Source organism: Neltuma alba, unplaced genomic scaffold, assembly GCF_004799145.2.
Source record: "Neltuma alba isolate B1F8T4 unplaced genomic scaffold, ASM479914v2 tig00011988_pilon, whole genome shotgun sequence".
Lineage (NCBI taxonomy): Eukaryota > Viridiplantae > Streptophyta > Magnoliopsida > Fabales > Fabaceae > Neltuma > Neltuma alba.
In genome coordinates this window covers 562,641-579,103 of record NW_021636561.1, presented here as the reverse complement: position 1 = coordinate 579,103, position 16,463 = coordinate 562,641, and the positions used below count along the sequence as shown (strand labels likewise).

Below are 16,463 nucleotides of genomic sequence, written 5' to 3'. Positions count from 1 at the left end.
GACCCATTCATGGATCTGATCTGTGTTGTACCATATAATCATGCATGGCTGCATGCATTTATGCTGTACTTTTAATTTGACAAGTTTGTGTTGTCTGCATTAAATTAACTCGTCTAAATGAGCATATGTGAGTCTAGGTTTAGCTAAGTGATGACATGATGTCTTAGCTTATTATATTATACTCTTCCCGTAATATAGGAGTTAATTGAAGTTTTAATTTATCTCTGACTTTATCTTTTATACTTATGTATTGATATATAATCTAATATTATACAATAATACTTTAAGGAGATCATGTCATATTTGTTATGATTACCTAATTTATCTAATTTTCTCAATCTATTTAAATTAATACAAGATTCACTTTATAGTATAATTTGCGCTATGCTAGGAAATTCCAAGTATCTTGGAATCCTTGGTTTTGCAAACAGCGGAGAGGGCAGGTTTTGAAGCGTCGTACGGCTATTGGGAACTCCGTGACACTCTCTGGTTGATCTCGTTTTCCTTCGGGCTATATATAATGGGAGAATTACTAAAGAGTCCCAAGAAAAAAAAATTTAATTATCAAAAAGTTTTAATGATAAGTGATCAGCCTGAACTTATTATCAATTTCTGTTTTAGAAATTATTATTGCGTGCTTTTCACTTGTTAATAGACTTTAGGATAATTAAATCTCTTTCTTAAGACCTGATTGTAATTCTCTATATAATCAGGATTTCTCGCATTCATGATACTAGACTACAAAAGTTATTAGCTATTTAATATTATCTCTCACAATAAATGTGTTTTTCATATTTCATGATATTATATTTCAAAGAAGTGGTAAATTAATTTTACAAAATCTGGTGTTACTCAATGATTTATGTAGTCTCTATAAAGACTTTTTATTTTTTTTTGCTTTTGACAAGTAATATAAAACAGATTGTCCAGTCCATGTATGTAAACGTGATGTTGTGAAATTTATTGATAATAAAGCTATAAGCTATAAGCTATTAGTTATTGGATACTGAGGCAGTGATGGTCGTTTATGGTGCTCATGTGAATTAAATGGAGGGTTCCGAAGTGAGGACTATACATATGATAACAAGCTTATTACTACGTACAACACTTGTTTCTCCTCTTTCGGCTTTCTTCTCTGTGAAGGGTTTACAAAAGACAACGATAAAAAATTTTACATGTGTGTGCACGTATTTATAGGCTAGCCTGAAGCCTATATAGAGCTTTTTCGACTGTAACCAACACTTTGTTGCTTTGTAGAGTTCTTTCTTAGTTAATTCATATCCATATTGCGTATAAAAAACTAAAACAAATATCTCAAATTCTATTAAAAAAGAATATATGGAGAGAGTGTGTGTATAAAGGTGCCATATATTCAAATTGATCCCACCTTAAATTATTTAATATTTAATATTATATTCTTGTCTTAATTACTTGTTTAGTACTCCCTACCATCCCAAATTTATGAGCTAATTAATTTATATATATTAAACAAGTTAGGTAGGTTGATTATTTATAATAAAACACATGTTGATTTTCCTAGAATTTTCTCTCCTTTTAATCATTCATATCAGAGTATTATCAACATAATTCATATTATGTAAGAATCTAATTATAGAGATGGTTTAAAAAATACTAAATAAAATGACAAAGGAGACTGAATGTTTGCGTATAAGACTACAAACGAATTATTACTTCTGCTCTTTAATATAAGAGCTAGTTTGATATTTAATTTGGTATAATATTCCAATCCACTTTAATTATCCCATACTTGTTCATTTTTTCTAGGTAGTCCTTGTAGTATAGTAGTATTGCACATGTGTTAAAAATTTCATCAAATGATAATTCTAGCTAATACATGATATTTTAGGGAAGGCAACACCTATTTATTATAAATAACCAACTTAACTAATTTTTTTAATCTATTCAAATTAATTAACTAACTCTTATATTACAGATCAAAAGTAATATTCAATTAACTAACTCAAAAGTAATATTCAATTAACTAACTCAAAAGTAATATTCAATTAACTAACTCTTATATTTATAATTAGAGAGTAACAATATGAGTTAATATTATTGTTAGTCATTACAATTCGCTCAAATTTTAGTTTTAATACCTATAATTTTAATCATGATTTTTTATCATGATAGTTTTATAAGGACTTGATTTAAGTTTAACAGTTAACATAGTTATAAGAACTAAAACCAAAACTCATTAAAATTTATAAACCAAAACCAAATTGGAGGGAGTCATATTTGAAGCACTGTCAGAAGTTCGATGTGAACGGCTCGTAGTAAGAATTGAAACTTTGATTCACTATGTTATGAGTGACTAATTTATTCGACTAGCCTCAATTTTTATACTAAAATCAAAATTTAATTAAACTATAAGCACCAATAATAATAATAATCGCAATAATATTCAGAAGATCATAAGCGCTGTTCAGTGGCAGACATAAAAGGCTAGAGCATTAAATGTTTAATAAATGAAAGAAGCAGAGGGTCTTGAGAGAGAGACCAGCGAATAACACAGTAGTTTGTTATTCCCTGGTGCTATTTATAAAGTATTTCTAACATATTTTACATGTATCAAAAAAAATTTTTAAACTATATTAACTCTTTATTAAAATATAGAAACTTTTCAAATTTACTCCTATTTAATATATACATTTTTAAAAAAATAATTATCTACACTACAATAAATAAAAGATCATATAATACATTTATGATAAAAATTTAATGAGGTGACCTACAAATAAGATTAAAAAAATCTTCTCTCTCTATCTTATAAATAGGACCAGAGGAGTAACTAAGTACTATCTTCTAGGAAGAATTACAATGAGGTTTCATAGAAGGAAAAAAATTACAAAATAAGTCTCAAAAATTATTATTCTTCACTCTAGAACCTGTCATTTCAAACTGCTCAGATTATTATTGAGACTTTTTAGTTTTTTTTTTGGGATTTGATTATAATTCTCCCCGTCTTTTATGGCCACTTGTACGCATCGGTGGCGTCCATTATTATTACTACTGCAGCTTCAGCCTTCATGTCCGTATGAATTAAGAATATTTCTTTTATTTGTTGAAGAGTATAGTATTTAATTTTTTTTTTTAAAGAAAGGGCATTATTTCAAGGATTCTTCTGTTCTGACGCCTCACAGAGCCAGCCATAGTGACAATCAATGTTTTTGTCATAATTTCTTCAGACTTTGTATTTGGAGACTGGTTGTTTTTTTTTAAAAAACAAAAAGTAATTAAGAGAATTAATATTATTAACATCTTTTTTTTCCAAATATCATTATTAATAAGTTATGACATAGCTGTGGGAATCTAAATAAATAATCATGAATAAATATATTTAAGATGTCAATAATGTTATAGCAAAACTTGATGTGGCAAAAAGTAAGATCTGGCTTGAAAGATATGATTTAAGACTGGTTAAAGAATACGATATATTCTATGAAAATCTACTTTACTTTGATATGATAATCTTATCAATAAGAGGATAACGTGTAGGGCAGTGCAAAAGTCCTGTAGTCCGGCATGACTTGGTCCAACCGAAGCAAACCTAGTCTAGTTTGTCTAGTCCAGAAAAAATCAGCTCAAAGTAAGACTAGACTAGATTAGACTAAACTAGTCTCATCGAGCTGGACTAGACTGGGAACTGACTCCTCAAACCAGTTGGTCCGATCCAGTTTGGCCCAAGTTTTTATTTTTTTAATTTTTAAATATTATTTATATAATTTTAATTTGTTTTAATTTTTCTATATAAATTTTTTGTCTTTTCAAATAATAAAAATTTATCTATTAACTTCCCAAGTGATAAGCATGTGTATATATTTTCTTCAATATATGATCTATATAGATAAAGATTAATAAATAAAACATGACATTATTGAGAAATTGAAAGAAAGTGATCAAATTTGATGAAGTTTTGATCAAAACATGTGCAAAATTATATATAGTAAGTTGTCTATTAAAGAAAAAATTTTAAAAAAATTAAATTGCAGTCCTGAAGTCCAGTTTAACTTGATCTCAGATTGTATTGGATTGAAACAGACTTTGGGCTATCTTTTTAAACTTGAGGTTCTTACTGAACTAGACTTTAGGTTGATAGCAAACTCAGTCGACTTTGGTCTATGCACACTCCTAGATACTAATGCTTAATGAGGGGGGGGGGAAGATTCTGATGGGGTCCACCAGCAACTCAGAAGCTTGAAAGCCCAAATAATGGAAGTAGTTTCATCGAGTGTAGAAATGTTTTGGTTGGTCAAATAAGGCCCAAGATCAAAAACCGACCCGATGGGCCAGATGATATATTGGCCCGAAAAAGCTCTTTGCAAGTGTAGGGATGGGTTCACAACCCATGGTTGCAGCCCTGTAGGATGCACAAAATAATTTTTTTTACATAGTGTTTTGAAAAATGTATAGTTACATATATTGTAATTTTTATCATATTTTCTAAAATTATTCTAGATAATCTTTTAAAGCATATTTTCTAAAATTCAAAGCTTTTGAACAGACTCAAAAGAATTAATTGTGTTTAACATATTATAGATAATGAGCATATTAGACGTCACCCCGCATAGTCACAATTATCGCAGGCTCACGGAAATATGCTACTTGTTGGCAATATCAAATGTAGTTGGCATTTAAAAAAAAAAAAAAATCAAAGGTGAACGTGCTTTCTTAATACTGCTTATTATTCTTAATATAAAAGCTTGTTTGACTTTTATTTTAATATTACATATAATATCCCAGTTTACTTTTTTTTTTATATTTATTCATTCTCTTCTAATATAGTTCTTGTAATACTGGTAGTTTTAACCAATACATTTGATTGGTAAGAATATTTTAAGAAAAGATATCTATTTATTATAAATAACTAATTTAACTAATTTTTGTAATCCATTCAAATTGATCAATTAGCTTTTATATTAAGGACTGAAGATAGTATTAAATAATTCTTCTAACATGTGTTATTTACTGCATGCATCTACATACTCACATATATTAAGGAAGTATTTGGATGGAAACTAAATCAAGGTTTCAAAAATAAATATGTGTAGAAGTTTATTTTCATTTGTAAAAAAGTATTTTTAAAAAGCATTTCTCATAACATTCAAACACTCCCTAAAACTGAAGCTCGGTAAATTTGATGATAAAAGCAAACACAGACGTAAATACTATTTTACTACCATCATATTTGATATCTGTGCATTAATTCACACTTTCAACTTTGTACGGTTTTTTCCTATATGTACAGGAGCATTCAGTTGAAAATACTTAAAAAATTAATTATGATTAGCCTTCATATTCTTCATTTCATGTCATGTCATGATAACAAAAAAAAAAATCAAATGATAATCGTGATAATTCCAAAGCATTGTATAAATTTTATATTGCCTCACATACCTCTTAAAGATTTGTAAGCAAATAATAATACTTAATAGTTTTTTCCAACTATATATAATTGATTCGAGCTGCTGCTGTGTCCAAAGGCAGGCAAAAGACAACATGGCAAATTGAAACATCTTAGTAGTCAGGGGGGGGGGGGAGAAAGAAGCAAAAGCAATTTCTGTAGCAGCAGTAAATGAAATGGGAGCAGCTTAAACCATGAAAGTAGGATTATAGGAGAGCAATACAATCGTCGTGCTAAGCAGTGGATTATCTAAAATAAAATAACCTCCTAACTCTCAATGAAAAATAATAAATCTCCAAATTAGATGTGAATGAATAGATATGATGAGTTTTGAGTGCCCATTTTTAAGATGAGTATAAAAACCAGTTCCTTTTTGTTTTTTTGTGGCACCTTCTGTTGGAAACTGTGGGACATACAATAGGGAATAAATGTAATTTTCTCAATGATTAATTGCCACTTGAGAACATCATTGTTATTCTTATCTGGGTCTGTACTCTTTGTAACTCAAACCTATATTACCAGTGTTCTTTGAAATTATGCAGTTATTTTTTAAAAAAAAAAACAAAAAAAAAAAGCCTCATTAGCTCAGGCCTTGTGGATTGACGTTGGGGCTGGTATTGATCAGAGAATTCATCACCTCCACCTAAGACCGCCATGCATTAGAAGACGAAGTCCTTTATTGATATATCTGTTTTACTGTCTCATTATTTTATTTCTTCTATAGAAAACTTTTAACTGATGACAATGCTAGCTCTTTATATATCGTTAATTTTAATTATGCCATAAAATTGAATTGATAACCGTAATAATTCCAAAGCATCATAGTGCTACTGTAAATTATCTCATATCGTACCACTGTTGAATTAATGAATACACACTTTGTGTGTGTGTTTTTCGACTGAGTTTTAATTGCAAAAATCCTAAAAACTTACAGAGAAGATTTTGTGTGTGTCTGTGTGTGTGGGGCGTCGCTATCGTAGGCCAGCTAAAGTGAAAGCGACGAAACGACGTGGAGCGCACCCTATTACATAAAAAATGATGTTGATGAGTCGGATGAATTGTCTTCCTTCTATTTATTTTCATTTATTTCTTACCAACTAAAAACCACAAGTTCTTGGTAAATACATGTATAAGTTTTATGTATAGTAGTAATAATACAAAAAATTTGATTTTGACAATATGCCTCAATTTTTCTTTAATTATGTAGACCTTTTTGTTATTTTAAAAACCTACATTTTAGCGCAACATATTAAAAACGCTAGTAAATTTTTTTAAAAAGACTCTGAAAATTATATTTACCAAGCAAAAGTTAATTAAGTTAATATTAATTATATTGACTAATTTATTTCTTATTGGGATATAGTTTAACAAAAGAGGCTAGTTCTCTTCAACATGATGAAGCAATGTTAGAATCCCCATTGGGAGGTATGCCCATATTTAGAGCCTGATAGTGTTATCAAAACTATTTGATTAAATCTTTAACTCTGTGTATATATGTGTGTGTTGAAAGATCCAATTTTTAAACAAAATCTTTGGTTAATAAATTAATCTGTGTTGTAAAATGATAACAAAAGTATATCAAATATGTGTAATAAAATTACTTTTGGGTAATATAATTAAGCATCCAAATGATTTTTAAATAAAAGTCATGTTGAAGGAGTCCAAAATATGTAATCTAATGTGGTCAATTAACAGCTGAAAATGGATGAAAATAGAATCTTAAAAATAAAAAAATAAATTTTGCGTAACATAATTCTTATTTTAAAAAAATCTATTTATATTTGCAAAATAAAAGACATTTTTTATGACTAAAATGAAAAATGGGGGACCAACAGAGAAGCTGGGGTTTAGTGGGAGCTGGAAGATATTAATCCCTCACACAACAAACCAGTATTTAAATCTTGTTGGGAGAAGTACACATATATAATGGCGGACACCACCTCAAATAAAATTGTCTCAAGTAAGCTAAGAGGATACAATTTGCGCCTATTATTTCTAATAGGATTATACCTGTGCTTATCATGAAAAACAGGAAAATATACCTTTGCGCAATCAAGGAGTCCCAACAACTGAATAATAAATTTTAGTACGAAAAATGAAAATAGGTTCGAATACCCACTAGTGATTGGCATTTTTTCATGATTATATTATATCCTTGGAACCGTAGACCATCTGCATAACCTCAACCTCCCCGACCTGCTTCCTTTAATTATTTATACATTTTTTGTGCTTATCTGTTTCATATATAGCTCAGTACTTCCTCTCGTGTTTACAGTTTCTTATTTCTTCTATATCTCTAGTTATAGAATTTTCCTGGAAAATAATATGGTGAAGTCATCATCGTGTAGCGAGAAACTAGCAGGGTTGAAGAAAGGGCCATGGACTCCCGAGGAAGACCAGAAGCTTATGTCTTATATTCATCTGCACGGCCATGGAAGCTGGTCTTCCTTGCCTGCAAGAGCTGGTAATCACTCTACAACCTCTTGCTCCTCACATGCACACACATACTCGCATATGACTCTGTTTTAATAACGAGGAGATAATTAGAGACTTGTTGGTCAAAAAATAAAGATAATTAGAGACTTATCCGTTAAGGAAGATGAGTAATGAGTTTTAAGTTTGATGAGGAAAAGGACTCCGAAGATGTGTGAAGAGCTGCAGACTGAGATGGACTAATTATCTAAGACCTGACATCAAACGAGGCAACTTCAGCTTGCGGGAAGACCAGACCATTATTCAACTTCATGCTCTTCTCGGAAACAAGTAAGTTCCACAGTCCCACTTATCCCAAAGGTTCAATTTTTGAACGAATGGTCGACCCATATATAGTGATTCCATCATGTGATCTGAAGTTCATGGATATTATGATTCCTAAATAGTTTCTAATGCACGTACAAGGTGGTCGTTAATAGCACATCACTTGCCGAAGAGAACGGATAACGAGATCAAGAACTATTGGAACACCTGCCTTAAGAAGAAGCTCACCAGAATGGGCATCAACCCCACCACCGACAAGCCCGTAGACGACGCCGCCAACCTCTGCCATATGGCTCAGTGGGAGACTGCTCGGCTCGAAGCCGAAGCCAGGCAAGTCAAAGGCTATTCAAAAATGCAGCTCCAGAACCAGCTCGGCTCCTCCTCCTCCCAGCTTTCACTGACTCGGCTCGTGCTCAACAAGGTCACACCTCGCCCATCGTCACCTCCCTGCCTCGATGTGCTCAAGGTATGGCAGAATTCATGGTCGTCCGCCATGTCGAATCCCTCAACAGAGAACACCCCCAAAGCGCATAGCATGTACGCCATGATGCTCGCCACCGACGACGTCGAGTCGCCGGCGTCCACGTTGAGCTTCCCGGACACTGTCCCTCCCAACTCCAAATGTACTGATAGTAACAATACATTTGGGCTGATCAATCAGAGTTCATTTCCTTCTTCCTCCACCACCGTCGCAAATGACAGTGGAATCATGAAAGAAGCGAGCGACAGTGAAAACATAGTTGGAGGCTTGGGAGACAAGGACAATGTTATGGTGGCTGTGGAAGCATTTAGATCAACAAGGTATGACTGTAGCTCCATGGAAGGTATCCATAATGATGATCTGTTGGTGTATGGATTTAGTGAGATGTCACCACAACAAAACTTGGATGTTTCAAGTTTTGGAGATGATTGGGAAGCCATTCTTGACCTGGTCCATGGTTAGAAATATTTAGTGTTGCATCATATAATTAGCCATGCATGTTTGCTATAGTTTTGATTTGGTCCGTGGTTTAGCTTCATGATAGCCTTATGTGTCTTGTGTTATTATAGCTTTTTATGTTACATGTGTTAACGACTTACTCTTCCCTCTTTCTTTCGATCATCGTCGTCTTCTTACCTTTGATTCTTCGCCGTTATCTTCCATCGACATAGCTTCTTAATTCTTCGTCTTCCGCCACCATCCATCATCGTCTTCCCTCACTGATTTTCATCATCTACAACTCAATAACTGATTTTCTTTATTCCGTTCAAAAATCTGGATCCCGGAAAAGTGGAGAGCTATTCAGTCTGTCTAACCTTCACTTGCTTTAATATGGCGTCGCCGCTCTGCACTATTCTTTTCCATCGGTAACCAGGTACGTAGACTCGAATTTGTCATCTGGATAAAAGGAAGAGTTGTCTGTTTTTCCTGCTACCCTCCACTCCTAAATATATAAGAAATTGATAAGAAATTTATTTTGATTTTAAATATAAAATCTCAATTTATAATTTTTTTTCATAAAGTATGGTGAGAAAATTTTCTTCAAAGGATAGTTACAGTGTGCACATAGTTAAAAAACGTATTATAAAGAAATCAATACATATTTATTATAAATAACTAATTATCTTAACATCTGCAATTTAGTTATGTATCTCTTATATTAAACATAGGATAGTATATTTTTCCTCATTGTTGCCATTTGTAGGCAAGAGCCTTTGATTAATGTCTCTCTTGCTAATGCCTTTTGTAATGCCCCAGGCTACGAACATGAAATAATACATTTTTTAATTTTTAAAAATATTATATAAAAATACTTTTAAAATGTGCGGTTTAATTTGATTTATTTGTTTAAAAAAATATAAAATTTTTAATATGTATCATTTCATACTTATAAAATATTAAAATACCACTTATTTTACCTAAAATATAATTTTAAATAAAACAAATTTAGAAACTCGAGATATTACAAAAAACATTTATGCTCGGCTTGGATGGGAAAAAAGTTGAGAGAAAAAAAAACCTGGGAGGAGAAAAAATAGAGAAAAGAGAAAATTGGAGAGAAGATGTTATTATCCATCTTGTTTAGATAAACGAGAGAAAATAGAAAAGAAAGAAAATGAGTAAATATCTAAATGACCAAAATATCCTTATCAAAATATATCATATTTAAAATTAAATCAAGTTAAATATTGCAATAAGAAAATTATACTAACATTAGCATCATCAAATAATTTAAATCAAGTTATTTGTTTTATTTATTTTTTCAGATTATTATATTTTAAAGCCAAATTATTTAATAAAAATATTGTTTTAAGATAAAAAATAAAAAGTGAATAATTTTTTTAATACAATAAAAGAAAATAAATATGGAGAGGAAGAGAAATAAGGGGCAATCACAAAAATCTTGTTTTTCTTCCTAAATCTGTTCATATATGGAGAGAAAATTTAGAGAGAAAATGAGACATGAGGTTCACCTTATTTTCTTCCCCACTTTTCATTTCTCCCATATTTTCTCTTTCATCCGAGCAAAGAAAAATTCATTTCTCTTCATGTTCTTCTTTCTAGTTTTCTCTTCTCCATAATTTTTTTTTCTCAATCCAAGCAAGGGGTTAGAGTGCAGCAACGCATTGGTTTAGCAAACAACATAGGATTAAGGTGCATCCAGCGTCTTTAAATATTTTCTCATGTACATTCAGCACCCTCAAGTATTTTTTTTTAGGTGCATTCAACACTATGAAGTATTTTTTAATGCATCTAGCATCTTAAAATATTTTTGAGGTGCATCTAGTATCCAAAATTTTTTTTAACACATCTAGCACCCAAACAAGAAAAATATTTTGATATGTTAAATGCATTATAAAATATTTTGAAATATTAGATGTATATGAGAAATATGATAGGACGGTGAATGCACCTTAACCCAATAATATATTTGCAGGCCCAAAAAAAACCAACAACAACATGTGGGATACGCTTTTGGAGCGTTGTACGGCTCTTCTAAACTGCGCAATATTCTCTCTATGAAACCCATGTTCCCAACCAACACATGGATTCATAGTATTACTCTTGCGTTTGCGTCTTCTTTTATGAAGTTTTATGAAGGTAGGTAGGTCCGTTCTTTAATGGCACAAGTACACGTTTCCTTTCCTTCCGTCGTTGTTACTAGTTATTACCATTTCCTTGTGTACCAGGTGCGCAAGATATAAAATATAAAATCTAATTAACTGTTCCCTAAATTCTGTACATAAAAGTTACAAATAATCAAATTATGTAGGACCAAAGGTAATCACTCATGGAGATTAAAAAATGTTAAATTATGTATTTGTTATCATTGTATTAAAATATGTCATTTTCTCTAAAAATAACTCTTTTTTTTTGTAAATAAGGATATTAACTGTGAGAAAAACCTAGGAAATTAATGATATCTACACTAAGTTCTTGATGATAAGTTCTCGGTGCTCATCAATTTGCTTAACATTGAAACTCATTCCACAACTCATTATCAACATGACACCATTTTGAGGTCAAAGGTGCCGCAACCACACGTTGCAAAATAATCAAGGTCGTTAATTTAATTTAGTAGGAGAAACAACTACCACTCCTATCTTGTTTCTATTTAGAAAAAATATTTGTAAGATGTTTTAAATTTTCTTGCCCAATTTTCTATTTTACTTCGTAAATTATTTATTTTAGTACTCACTATATTTATTATCACTACTCTTGTGAGACGGTGCAGGTGGATGTGGGTCAGCACCTATTTACAAGGCCTCCAATCACCGAGGATTAGACACAGAACGCTTGAGCATTAAATGTAAAAGCAACATTTTGCTTTTTTAGTTTGGAAAGGTCATGTAGGGCAACTTTAATAACTGGAAGAAGCAGACAAGCGAAGTGGAGGGCTCTTGATTCTTTGAATGGGACAAGCGATCCAGAGCAACATCCGCGCGGGGTTAATATTTTTTTTGGGGTTGAATTATTATAATTTTTTTAAAATATATAATAATTACTTTTTTTGTCAACAAAGAAAAATATATAATTACTAAAATATCTCACAACAATTGAATCGTATGTCATGATAAATTTTACACATTCATGCTGCTCATTTATTATTGAAATTTTTAGTTGTTATATTCATTTCTTAATATTTCATAATAATTCTCCTTTTTTTTTTAATAAAAAGTTGTACCAAATTTGGTCCCGTTTCTTATGACTCATGTTCATTGTGATTGTAATTATTATTATTACTGTAAGAATTAAGTTACATGCATCCAGTAATTTAAAATATTTTTTAATAATATTTTAAATTCTAAATGGATTTTTCACACATTCAACACTCTATATTTTTCTAGTAATATATTTTTGGTACAATTTTATCTATTCTTAAAATATTTTTTCCAGTAGTGACAAGTATCTTAAATTTAAAATACTGAGTGTTATTAGAAAACTATTTTGAAACGGTGGACGTATTAAATTTTTTTGAGAATATTTGATGTCGGGAAAAGAGCCAACATTGCCAAGTATTGAAGTTAAGTTCTATTGTCCATCCTGAATAAGTTAAGCAACCACCATATCTGGATTACGAACAACATTAATTCTTCTAGGCAGCAGGTAATAGTCCCAATAATCCATGGGTCTTTCCAAATTTCTGATGAAATGGCCAGTGCCTATATTTGCCAGCAAAGATTTTAATTTTACTGAGAAAATTGCGTCCCGTTAGGATACTGTCCCAGACCCAAGAGGCTTTGGGGCGTTTTACAGCTCTTCAACACTCTCCAAGCAGTTTTAGCTAAGAGAGCATTATTGAAGCTCATAAACTCTCTGAATCCCATTCCATCCTCTCTCTTTGATTTGGATAGAGATTTCCTTGCAACCCAATGAATTTTGCCGGATCCGCAAGAGTCATCCCAGAAAAAGTTTGAAACAAAACGATCCAGATATACGAGTTTAATTTGCTCAGGAAACATAAAGCATGACATATATATGGGGCAGATCTTAGAATGGCACTTACCACTGATTATATTAAAGACAAGCATTGCCTTGTATGTTTCTTCCTATTTTGTCGGGCACATAGGCTAAAGCTACATTCTTAAATCTAATCACATGCTCATCTCGTATTTTGTGAAATTACTTATAAAAACCTAATTCAAACACTCCCTATAATCAATATCATAGTTCATTTTCTGGAGAATTTTCACAAACAAACTACAATTATCTGTATTAGCTTTCATATAGAGACAATGTGTTAATATCGGACCACTTGCGGCAAGGTTAATCCCACTGAAGTTACTGTAATCAGCATGAAAAGAAATCAGAGAAGATAGTGCTTCAGAGGTAAGAATAAACTATAGAGAAAGATCCCCTCAATGGATCCCTCCTTGAGCAGCACAAGGGGATAAAAATAAAGGAGAAAAATAGCCTTTCTCTCTAATTCTTCTTTATCCAAAAATAACTTCTTCTCTCCCGTAAGATATAGCGAGATTTCTCTCTTATTTCTCTCCAACATTCTTTTTTTTTTTCTTTTGTGTCCGTACTTCATGATGGCCACTGAGCGGCGTCACTTGAGCACTTCGATTCGATCGCATCTTTCTCATTTTTCTTCTTGTCTGTTTTAGGATAATCGAATACGTTTTTAATTGCCAAAATTAAAATATTTAATGGGGACACCAAACTCACTGAGTCCGTATATACGGTGGCGGTGTTGTAGCTGGCCACCTCGACCGAAAGCGACACCCCTCTACTCTCACTTAATTCTTTTCAACTAAACATCATAGATAAGCTTTTATGTACAGTAATAATACGGGGGGGAAAAAGCTTTGACACCATTCTACTTTACTTTAATAATAGAGATGTATTATTCTTTTTCTTTAAATCAACATTTTAGTTCAACCTTTTAACAACGTTGGCAAGATTCCTTAAAGATTATTTTACAAATGATATTTATTGAGCAAAAACTAAATTAACATTAATTATAATATTGACTAATGTATCCTTTGTTACATTAAATTTCTAATCAGTTAATTAAGTGTCTTTGTGTGTGCGCGTGTTTTGCACAGCATTTATGTTTGAAAAATTCCTAAACTAATAAATTTAAATAAATTCCTCTAAAGGCTTTAAAGTGATAAGACTAAGGATACACTAGTCAAATGATATGGTAACCAAAGCTTAACATGTGTGTGTATTAAAACCACTTTTTTTTTTTTTTTGGGTAACATAAGTATTCAAATGAATTTTACAGTAGCAGTCATCATAGTCCAAATGTGTACCTTAAAGGTTAAGAGAAATCTATATAAATTTTCAAAATGAAATTAAAGAAAAATATTTATCATTGCAATGAAAGTAAGGGCGATATATTTCTATGCCATATAGGACGCTCTATTTTGTCTCTTACATTTTCTCATCTGCTTCTTTTAATTAACTTGGTTCGTGTGTGTGTCTCATTGATATGCATTACTAAGGTAGCTCCATTTAATCGTCTCTTCACTTCAGCATTTTCAGGACATCCTAAGAGGGAACGTCTACACACACACACACACACATCTGTATGTACTATGTATGTATGTATGCAACCTCAACTTCCCCGACCTGCTTCCTTTACTTATTTATACATTTTTTGTGAACACTTTCAACTTGCCTCAATTGTCTGTTTCATAGTGCACTCTCTCTCGTTTTTACAGTTTCTTATTTCTTCTATATCTCTCCAGTTATAGCATTTTCCTGGAAAATAAAATGGTGAAGTCATCATCGTGCAGCGAGAAGCTGGGCGAGTTGAAGAAAGGACCATGGACTCCCGAGGAAGACGAGAAGCTCATGTCTTACATTCAACTACACGGCCATGGAAGCTGGTCTTCCTTGCCTGCAAGCGCTGGTATTGTAATTTCTACTATTCCTTGTTCCATAATAGCATCTGTTTAGAAACTTGTTGGTCTTAATCAAAACCAAACAATGTATGAGTAGACTGAGGAAGATGAATAATGGAGACTTATCTGTTAAGGAAGATGAATAATGCGTTTTAAGTTTTGATGAGGAAAAGGACTCCGAAGATGTGGGAAGAGTTGCAGACTGAGATGGATTAATTATCTAAGACCTGACATCAAACGAGGCAACTTCAGCTTGCAGGAAGATCAGACCATTATACGACTTCATGCTCTTCTCGGAAACAAGTAATCACATGGCACGACACAGACAAACACACCCACACACACACATATCTACCTGCATATTATTCTCTTTTCATAAATTTTGTTATGCCTAATTATATAAGTTTCTTGGTGTTCTATGTTTTACAATGCATGTACAGATGGTCGGTGATAGCACATCACTTGCCAAAGAGAACAGACAATGAGATCAAGAATTACTGGAACACCCACCTTAAGAAGAGGCTCACCAGAATGGGTATCAATCCCACCACCCTCAAGCCCATAAATGACATCGTCAATGACGCAGCCAACCTCAGCCATATGGCTCAGTGGGAGACTGCTCGGCTGCAAGCCGAAGCCCGGCAACTAAAAGAATATTCGGAACTGCAGCTCCAGAACCAGCTCGACTCCCCCTACTCCTCTTCCCAGCCTCCACTGACTCGGCTCGTCCTCAACAACGTCACACCGCGGCCATCGCCACCTCCCTGCCTCGACGTGCTCAAGGTATGGCAGAATTCTTGGTTGTCCACGTCGAAGCCCTCAACAGAGAACACCCACAGAATGCATAGCATGAATGCCATTGTGCTCGCCACCGACGACCTTGAGTCGCCGGCATCCACGTTGAGCTTCCCGTACGACGTCCCTACCAAATGTCGTAGTAATGGTAATTCTGCCTTAGGGCAGATCAATCAAAGTTTACTTCCAGCTTCATCCTCTACCAGCCCCACCGTCGACGTCGCAAATGAGAGTGAAAACAAAGTGCAAAGCTTGGGAGAGGGGGACAATATTATGTTGGCCGTAGAAGCTTTCAGACCAACAGGTTATAACTGTAAAAATTCCATGGAAGATCTCCGTGATGACGGTGTGTTGGGAGTCTCAAGTGTTGGAGATGACTGGGAAGCCATTCTGGACCTGGTCATCAATAGTTCGCCACCTGTTTTCCCAGTGTTGTGAGACAAGTTAATGGAGTTTTAAATATTTGTTAGAGTCAATCTAATCAGTGTTGTACGTACCATAACCATGCATTTATGCCGTAGTTTTCATTTGAGGATCTGATAAATGGCTTGTCCATCCATCTTACTTGTCATCCTGTGAAACATATTGATAATAAAAAACTGTAAGCTATAAATTATTCGTCAGGCTCTGGTGGTTTGTCCTCTTGTGCATG

The 16,463-nt window shown here is 32.9% G+C and overlaps 2 protein-coding genes across 2 annotated transcripts; both read left to right on the top strand.

Annotated features, from left to right (window-relative positions):
- The first annotated feature begins 7,747 nt into the window (after window positions 1-7,747).
- LOC114720519 (transcription factor MYB16-like) lies at window positions 7,748-9,122 on the top strand. The gene is made up of 4 exons (XM_028906160.1): window positions 7,748-7,886; window positions 8,056-8,185; window positions 8,321-8,588; window positions 8,655-9,122. The coding sequence occupies exons 1-4, from the start codon at window positions 7,748-7,750 to the stop codon at window positions 9,120-9,122; spliced, it is 1,005 nt and encodes a 334-aa protein (XP_028761993.1).
- A 5,763-nt stretch (window positions 9,123-14,885) lies between these two features.
- Window positions 14,886-16,249, top strand: LOC114720518 (transcription factor MYB106-like). The gene is made up of 3 exons (XM_028906159.1): window positions 14,886-15,024; window positions 15,190-15,319; window positions 15,457-16,249. The coding sequence occupies exons 1-3, from the start codon at window positions 14,886-14,888 to the stop codon at window positions 16,247-16,249; spliced, it is 1,062 nt and encodes a 353-aa protein (XP_028761992.1).
- Window positions 16,250-16,463: the final 214 nt, after the last annotated feature.

Bases quoted from the DNA above. Each gene is read 5' to 3' on its own strand.
- LOC114720519 (XM_028906160.1), top strand. From the start codon at position 7,748: ATGGTGAAGTCATCATCGTGTAGCGAGAAACTAGCAGGGTTGAAGAAA. The intron at 7,887-8,055 runs GTAATCACTCTA...GATGAGGAAAAG, and splicing joins TTCCTTGCCTGCAAGAGCTG to GACTCCGAAGATGTGTGAAG. The intron at 8,589-8,654 runs GTGCTCAACAAG...AAGGTATGGCAG, and splicing joins AGCTTTCACTGACTCGGCTC to AATTCATGGTCGTCCGCCAT.
- LOC114720518 (XM_028906159.1), top strand. From the start codon at position 14,886: ATGGTGAAGTCATCATCGTGCAGCGAGAAGCTGGGCGAGTTGAAGAAA. The intron at 15,025-15,189 runs GTATTGTAATTT...GATGAGGAAAAG, and splicing joins TTCCTTGCCTGCAAGCGCTG to GACTCCGAAGATGTGGGAAG. The intron at 15,320-15,456 runs GTAATCACATGG...ATGCATGTACAG, and splicing joins CATGCTCTTCTCGGAAACAA to ATGGTCGGTGATAGCACATC.